Raw genomic sequence first — 9,350 nt, forward strand, 5'->3', positions numbered from 1 at the left:
TTTTTAAATTTTTTTGTCGGCAATTACGAGATATTTTTAGGGCAAACCCAACGTTTCTTTTGAAGCATAATAAGAAACCTATCCAAACCAAATTTGGATTTGGAAAAAATGTTGTAGTGTGGTTTGCTGAGCATATAAAAGATTTCCCTAAAATATACAATAAATATGCATATTTTTACCGATGTCGGACTTTGGTGATTTTAAACTAGCTTCGAAACTAGTTCTTAGAAAATTGCATAAAAATGGATTTAGTTTAGTTTTGTTTTAGTTTCATCCTTAAGTATCGAAAATAAAATTAACTTGACAAAAACATGATTTTTATTTTTGAGATTTCGTCCCGGGAAATACCCACTGTGCACTGCTTGTTGCAAGTGAGAGCTGAGGAAAGCATAGGAAGTAATGTAAATGTTAGTTTAGGATAACAATTGTGTTATTTATTAGCCGGTCTCGTAGTACAGTTTTCAACTCGTTCGACTTAATAACATGCCCGTCATGGGTTCAAGCCCCAAATGGACCGAGCCGCTATAAGTAGGACTGACTATCCTGCTATGGGGGGATCAATAAGTCACTGAAAGCCAAGCCCACAAGTAGAGTGGTACAGGCTGGCTTTAACCGACAACGGTCGTTGAGCCAAAAGAAGAAGAAGAAGTAATTGTAGAATTGAATTTCATCCGTAAACATGCGTAACATATTAGTCAGATGGAGTCAATTTCATGCAACTGCTAATTCAAATGCTGCTGACAGTAGTTAAAATCAGTTTACGGTTCAACCTTATCCACGGGTTCTTATTATCCTGATATGAGAGAAACAGTTAGTCACTGACTGGCTCCATGCTCCTCAGTAGCTTAGGCAGCGCTCTATATACCATTAAATTAGTCGAAAGACTCAAACAAAAAATGTAATGGTATTATATCGTAGAAGTGCTTATAAATAATTATATTTTTTTTTGTCATTGAGGCTAGATATCGATCTTTATAGAAGCATGTTTGCACAAATTTCGATTGCTTTGAAAACTAAACAGCAGTTTAGCACTCACGGCATTAGTTCCTGACAATAATTACGGTTCGTACAATTGGCTTATTTCTACAATATATTTTTAAATAATTTTAAAAGCAACACTGCAGCCGATTGAGCTTTTAGATTGTCCCAATCGATGGCTACGTTTTTCCCCCTAAAACATTACAATCAATTGAATGTAACTTTCGTACTAAAAATTACACTTAACAATATTAAGCTTCACATTACCAGACTTGCTCATTTCATAATCCTAATGAAGCTAACGAGAAAGCTCTTAGCCCAACCGTGCCCTGTCCTGCCCTGCCCCGAACTAACTTACACACTCTTACGGCTACGCTGCCCACTTTCACCCAAACCCAACACAAAATAGACTCGCTCCGAAGGAGCGAAGAAAACGCACGTTCCTTCGTTACAAGAAGGCGGTACAAGACGGCGCCACCACGCGCTCTAAAGTGAGGCTAATTAATTATTCACTTCGTGCACAATATTGATAATTTAAACAGCATCAAATTACACTTTAACGGCATGATTATGTCCTCCCCACCTCTGCCGAAACATGCTGCTGGCGATGAGGGGGAGAGCGAGCAGTGAAAAGTGAAGGAACCCTGTGCTCACCAGCTACCAGGAAGTACCTGCTAGTCAAAAGATGGTGGTTGTGCTGGCTCGATTTCCTCAGTCCACAGCGTCCTTCGCCCTCCGCTAAAAACCCTCCAAAAGTGCGATGGAAAATTTAATAAACGGAAAGAGCGAACGAAGGCAATCATGCTGCACCTGTGCGAAACCGCCCCAAACACACACACACACACACACACACACACACACACTTTTGGTGCTGCCACTCATTTTGCAAGCAACAGGGGCGAAAGGTGTTGCAAGCGAAAAGCCACAAGCTGCTCGATAGCAGGGAGCAGTGCCCAAGAAAGTGCCCAATAGTTCAAAGGGAACTTTCGTTCGGTGTGAAGCGCGATGCGGTTTTCTGCTCAGCATTTTCGGAATGTTCTCCACCGAACCCCGTCCTCCACCCTCCACCGGGTGGGGATAGTTTGCTGCTAAGAAGATTAGTGTGTGACGGGGTAGACACCAGCACCACCAACACCACTACGGCAGATGAGGAAACTCCCGCTTGATTGAAGTGCATCGAGACACGGACACCGAACTTTCCGCACGCCCGCTGGCACAAGCGCTAACACGACGCCTTTCCCCGTGGATGAATTATTCATCCCAAACGCAACCGTAGCACCTTGCTCTTTATTGCTTGCCAAGCTAAGGTAAGGGTTAGTTGCTAAAGGAAGGCTAAGGTAAGGGTTAGTTGCTAAAGGAGGGCTAAACTATTACACTAAAGGAAGGAAACTCGTACTGCTTCATATACCCACACTAACATGGATAAGATGCTTTCTTCACTCACCAAGCTCAAGACTCAAGTGTGCGCTCGTTCCATCATTTCCATCAAATTTCACCACACCGAACCCCATCGTCGTCGTCTCAGCGCGTGTCTGGAGCGAAGCGTTGGTTGGTGTAAAACAATTTGCCTTCCTACATTAAAATATAATTCTGATTCACCGCGGAAAAGATTTATGCTCACGCTACTTGAATTAGTCAGCTACGGCGCTAGTCTGTACCGGGAAGGTGGTCCGGGTTTTGTATGGGAATGTTCCTGGAAAACAGGTTGTGTTCCCACTGGCAGACGAGACGGCGGCCCTTTTCTGACGAAATCCATCAATATTGATTAGATATTTTCTACAATCAGGTTTTACAATCAGGATCAGGTTGCTGCTGCTGCCTGCATTCTGAGGATCGGTGATACCCCCTCCCCTCCCCCGATGACGTTCAAACCCGATTAGACAGTCTCTGCTCGACAGTCTTGTATTAAATTAGGATTTTGATGGATTATGAGGGAAAACATGTGTTACAATCTTTGTATTGCTTTAGTTTCTTTTTATGCTTGTATTTTTAAGAAGTGATTGTGTTTGACTTGCTTTTATATCAGCCACAAAGCCTGTTTGAGTCTTATGAAGGAAAAAATACCACATCAAATAGTAGTCTCAATGATCAAATAGTTAAAACAATGAAGAATGAGCTAATTACTTCTTGGGTTTAGACAACCTATTTTTGCTAGGGTGTTAATTTTATAATAATTTTACTTATTCATTAACAATATTTTGCTAATATGCGTATAGTCATTTAATTTAACAAAAAAAAAAAAGATGATAGTTAGGACTTCATATGCCATTTTTAATAGGTTCATGTTATTTAAGTCACACAAATCAATCACCGAAATTCATGTGTAGCTCATTCTAGCCAGATAAATAAGATAAACCTTTTTAAGTTCAATTATACTGAAATTAGGTGAATTAAATAGAATCAATAAATACTTGTCATTCAAATTTTACATACAATAAATACAGAGTGTTTTTCCGAAATCCAAAATCTAAAAACAACTGAATAATGTAAGAAATTCATACACGAAGGCACAAAGTGATTTCAATGTCATTTACCGTATTGCTTCGAATTACGGACACTTAAGTCATTTTGGGCATGTCATAATTTCTCACTAATTCATATTTCATTCGTCATACTCCAGCATAACTCATTTTACTGCAGCAAACCTTCTGCAATTGAGAAAAAAAATATTTACAATAATTTTACTCGAAACATTGCAAAAACTCATGAAACTGCAACAATATTTTGATTCATATAGATAGCCTCAAAATCTCGTTTATAATCGTCACTTAAATACACACAACACATTCTTTTTAAACATATTTTAACGTCTGGACACCAAATTCTAAGGTCCGGACACCAATTTCTTCACATTCAGTGTCCTACTGGATCAAGAGGACGACGGCTTTACTGATAACGGGGCTTGGGTGCGGTTTTTCTCTTGCACTCTTAGACGCATTGAACCGAAGTACTGCTGGGCGATTCGAAAATTCTTCCTGTACGGCCATCAAGGCATTGGTCACATCTTTCTTCGTAGCTTTATTATTCGGCCGTATCGGGGTGGTCGTTCGTCGAAGAACGTAAGTCGCTCATGAGTGGACAGGGTGGTACCACTAGATTGGGCAGAACAAAACCTAGATGGTTTTCTAATTTTTGATCATAGAGGGCTATGAAATGAGTGAAAATAAGCGTCGCGGCGAACGTTCCCGGGAATAAATCGGGGAAGCTCCCCGATACGGCCGATTATCTCTGAATCTTTGTTCCTGTTACAGGGTTTCCCACGATTTATTGGTTGGTTCCCATCAATTTTTGGTGGGTTCCCATATTTTTTTGGTGCGTTCCCACGATTGTTTGGTCGTTTCCCAGAATTTTTTGGTCCAATTGTATTGATATCCAATCGGAAAATACCAATAAATTATGGGAACGAACCAAAAATCTATGGGATACGACCAAAATATCATGGGAACGCACCAAAAAATCATGGAACTTTACAAATAAGTTGTGCGAAACCCTGTATTATCACTGTCCAAAGCCATATTTTTATACAATTAACCACAATGTTAATTTAAAATCTAAAATCTAAATGTAAAATTAAAAAGCGGTATGGCCAACGACTAGATTTGAATAATTTCAATAAAAACATTATGAGCGTCCGGAGTTTGAAGCTTTCCGTAATATGTATGAAGTATAACGGTAAATGTTCATGTAATTCTAAAGAATAAGAGAATAATTATCAAAATAACTAGCATAAAAAATATTAATTTAAGGCAAATAATTTAGTCTTTCAAGTATTGTTTCTCGCTCCTTTTAAACGCACAAAAACAAAGTTTAGTTCAATTCATAATGGTTTTCAGTTAATAAATAAATAAATACATAAATAAATAAATAAATAAATCAATAAATAAATAAAAAATAAATAAATACATTAATAAATAAATAAATAAATAAATAAATAAATAAATAAATACATAAATAAATAAATAAATAATAAACAAATAAATAAATAAAAATAATGATTCATATCCATGGAAAGGAGGTAAATTGTACATGCAAAATTTTACTATTTTCCTCCAAAATTGTTGTAATTCAATACCATAAGTTAAACATATAAACTATTTGGAGCTGTATCTAATTATCCTAACTACACATTTTTGCTATATCAAGGAGAAGCTGTGCGATAGATGCATAAAAATCCTTTCCAAATACTCCTCCATTACTGATGTCAACCAAACCAAACCTGGCACTTTTTAAAGCTGCACGAGATTAAGGAGCGCCCCCAAAATGTGCGCCCCCCCCCCCCCCGTGAAAGATTTACTTGCCTAACAACTTTGTCAAACGACGATCACGCTCTAATGATGGAGTTCTTTCACCCTTAAATCGCTCTGTTATCAACAGGCAACACCTTGCCCTGTTGAAGGAACCTCTACCACGAGCGGCAGAGTATCGTTCGCTTTCAGCTTTTTAAGTGTAACAAAAACAAAGCCCTGCCACACACAGACACACATACATACACACACAACCACATACATCCGGACACCCTTAGGTACAGTGAAGGGAAGCAACGAAGCTGGGCTTCCGCTCGTTGCCGGAATCGCCTTTTAATTCGTTTACCAGCGTCAATATCAAGTTAAAACACCCGTAAAAATAAATTTAAATTTCATTACATCCTACCGCCCTGGTGGCGGTAAAAGCGGGCTGTGGGGAGTGTAACGGCACAAAAAATGTATAAAAATCCCCCACAAAAAAACACAGGCTCACAGGGTGTTGCGACGGCAATGCTGCGCCAGCTGGTGCAAGAAGAACACAAAGCAGCACGAAGGCAACACATTTTATGGGCGAAAGTTTTACAAATTTGCTCACGAGCATCACACAAGCGTTACCCGTTAACTCAATATAGACCCGGTGTTCGGTCGGTTCGTGTTGTTGTGCGCCCCTCAACTACTACACCGTGCGGAAGAGAAGCTGCTGCAAAGTAAATGATAAACCTTAAGCATCAGCTGGCCAGGTGAAAAGGGAAGCCGATGTCGTTTTATGTTTGGTTTTACGTGTTGTTTTGGAAGGTTTGCTTTTTGAACAATGTGACAGTGGCTCGATGCCAAGCAAGGAAGAAAAAACCACCGGCTTTCTCTTTGTCCCCCGAAATGGAGACGCATGGCTGCCCGTGGCACAACGATGCAGATGGAGAAGCCTGGTCAGTGGTATAATGCACAGTGCCGCTAACCGAGAGGGGGGGGGGCTCTCTTCTTCTTCTTCGTGTGGCCTTATTGGATCGTATTCAATTAAAGTTTAATGAGATGATCACAACTTTTCCTTTGCCGGGTGATTGTTGCAGCAAATTGAGTTAAATGAATTTATGCGGATTAAACCTCCCGTAGGAGGTGGTGTAAGGGGTAGTGTGGGGTAGGTTTTTTTAGAGACGGTGTATAGATGTTGATTGTATGTACGCAAATAGGGCAAGAAGGCAAATGTTTCATCAGCACAAATTCATTCTTCCTTTCAATCGATAGTTAATGGGGAGTTTGAAAGACTCAAAACGATTATTTTTATAGATTATAATTAGTATAGATTCAATTGTCAACTTTTTAACGTTTTTTAACATCAACTTCGACATACAATTTCGTAGTTAAGCGTTTTTGGATGTTTTAGTGTTAAGTGCAGAAAGTTAAGTATTCCATGAGTCTTACAGGGTTTTCCAAGGCAATTTCGAATGTGCACATCATTACAGGGTTTTCCATGTCTGTTTCGAATGTGAACGTTGTTATTCACCGCGTGCAAGATGTTACAGGGTTTTCCAAGTCACCGAACATCGACGGTTAATGGGCGATGACGTTCGGCCTCAAAACCCCGGTGAAAAAACGATGGAAAGAGACCAATGAAGTGTTGAAAATCATCCTGAAGAAATTAAAAATTATCATGAAAGAAATGAAATATCTGATAGGTGTGAAATAACATTCGAAATTGACTTGGAAATCCTGTAACACTCATGGAATGCTTAACTTACACTCGAAATTGACTTTGAAAACCCTTTAATTCACATCAATCTGTTTTTTTCACTTTCATCATAATCACTATGATTTCCTTCAATATGATTTTCAACACTTGAACGGTTAACGCGTGATGAGATCCCGCTTCAAACCCCAGGTGAAAAAACGATGAAAACAGATAAAAAATGTGTTGAAAATCATGTTGAAGAAATTAAACATTATTATGACGAAAATGATACATCAGAGTGACGTAAAATTACACGCTTTTACACGGTGAAAAACAATGTTTACATACGAAAGTGAATAGGAAAATCCTGTATTAACTGCCTTCAAGATGTTTTTCGACAGCTGTCAAATGGTGTATTTGCTTCATAATAAAATTTCAGTTCTTACACAAGATTTTCGACACCCCAAATTGAACTGGCAAATTCAATCCAGCTTAAGACTTGTTGAAAATCATGTGGAAGAGCTAAAAAATTATTGTGCTGCAAATACAACATTTGACAGCTGTTGAAAAATATCTCGCAAACAATGAAAAATGTTGTTGACATTGGAAATTGACTCAGAAAACCCTGTATTTTCACACAAAGCTCAATTTGTAAAATCATGATTAAAAAAAAACACATTTTTACACATTTCATATGAATTTCAACGAATAGGCATACTTAAAATCTCTCGCAAATAATATCAAAAGTAGTGAATTAACCAATACGTTCACCATTTTCTCACTTCCAGCTGCCTTCCCGGGGCTTTGCTCCTGCTGTCCGGTCAAAACACCCACCACGACCGGTTCCTCCTCGTCGCCCACGTGCAGCTCGTCCTCCCCATCCTCAACCACCGCGCACACCGGCGGTACGGTGGTCGGTTCGTCCGCTTCCGGCCTGTCCGCGATCACCAACTCCGTCGTCAACAGTGGGCTGCCCGATCCGCGCTCCTCCTCCGTGGCGGAGCTGCGCCGCAAGGCACAGGAACACTCGGCCGCCCTGCTCCACTCACTGCAGGCGGCCGCCGCTGCCGGGCTGGCCTTTCCCGGGTTCCATCTGCCGCCGCTGTCGCTCCACTCGGCCCTCAGCAGTGCCGGCCGGAAGCCGTCGGACTTTATCAGCGATCTTTCCATGCACCATCACCACCATCATCACCATCTGGCGGCGGCTGCAGCAGCGTCCCACCATCTGGGCGCGGGCCATCTCGTTGGCATGCATCACATCCCCAACAACAACAACAACAATAATGCCACTACGATTAACAATAACAGCACGACTAGCGGTAGCGGCAGCCCGTCGGAGAATAGAACGTTGGCGTCGGATTCGCCCCGATCGCACGCCAGCAACGATAAGCCAGACACGAACGAATAGAGCAAGAGAGAAAGCGGCAGGGTAAGCGGTGATGCAAATTCAAACAAAATCATAAATTTAACGGTAAAATAGAGATAGAGTGCGAGCAACAGCTAGCACAGTAGCAAAATAGGCGAGCGTAATCTTAAATCGAAGTTGATATTATTAATCTTATTCATTCGTTGGTTGATAAAAAAAAGAACAAATAAGCTTTTCCTCACTGAGTAGAAATTTTCCGAAAAAGGGCGCAAAGTTAATAATCGCTTAACGCACCGTTTCAATGACAAATAAAGCACGTTAAATAAATAGATTGTGAGGATATTATTATCTAAAGGTAATCCAGGATCGATTGTATAAACAAAATGCAAGATTTCAAACAACACTGTACATTAATAAAGTAATTCTAAACAAAACCATTTAAAGCGAAACTTTAAAATAAAAGACAGTTAAATATTAACAGTCAAATAACACAAGGACGAGAACCATTTTGAAGCGCAAGCTACATGTAGATTATGATAACAATATTAATGCACACATTAAATGCTAGTGATTAAATAAGAATCAAAATGCCACAACACAAAATGCACTCAAACAATCACACTCATCATACACACACACACACTCACACACACACTCACTTGTACAAAAAGATTCTGCGCAGTATTCATTAGCAATAATAGGTTGTTGGAAAAAAATGCCACCAAAAGAGAGCAAAAAGGATGGCTTCTTTGCACATTCTCTCGTTGCGTGCCACGATGCGGGGGATGCGAAGAAAGACAAACTTACATTAAATCTATCAACACATTGGTACACACTTACAGCTAAGCTTTGACTTTACGAGGCGCATTTAAAGGATATGAGCGCGAACAGTAATTAAATCTACAATAAACATTAACGACTAAGTGAAGGACAAACTGTGCCAGCAATATTATAATGTATTTTTCCAATTAGCAAAGTGAGCCCCCACAGCAGCCATCGAGTAAGCTGATTTCGGTGAACAACTGCGTGTGAAGGTGTATAAATTAACAAAATGCCAACGAATCATATGTAAAGCTATAAATCGATACAATTCGTT

At 39.9% G+C, this 9,350-nt stretch overlaps 1 protein-coding gene across 1 annotated transcript in view; it reads left to right on the forward strand.

The window, feature by feature from the left end:
• Positions 1-9,252, forward strand: part of LOC120958656 (diencephalon/mesencephalon homeobox protein 1-like) — a 93,162-nt gene extending 83,910 nt beyond the window's left edge. Inside the window, exon 9 of the mRNA XM_040381607.2 lies at positions 7,677-9,252. Within this exon, the coding sequence (XP_040237541.2) occupies positions 7,677-8,296 (620 nt within the window). The 3' untranslated portion in view covers positions 8,297-9,252. The remainder of the gene's footprint in view (positions 1-7,676) is intronic.
• Positions 9,253-9,350: the final 98 nt, after the last annotated feature.

The sequence above is a fragment of the Anopheles coluzzii genome, chromosome 3, assembly GCF_943734685.1.
Source record: "Anopheles coluzzii chromosome 3, AcolN3, whole genome shotgun sequence".
Taxonomy (NCBI): Eukaryota; Metazoa; Arthropoda; class Insecta; order Diptera; family Culicidae; genus Anopheles; species Anopheles coluzzii.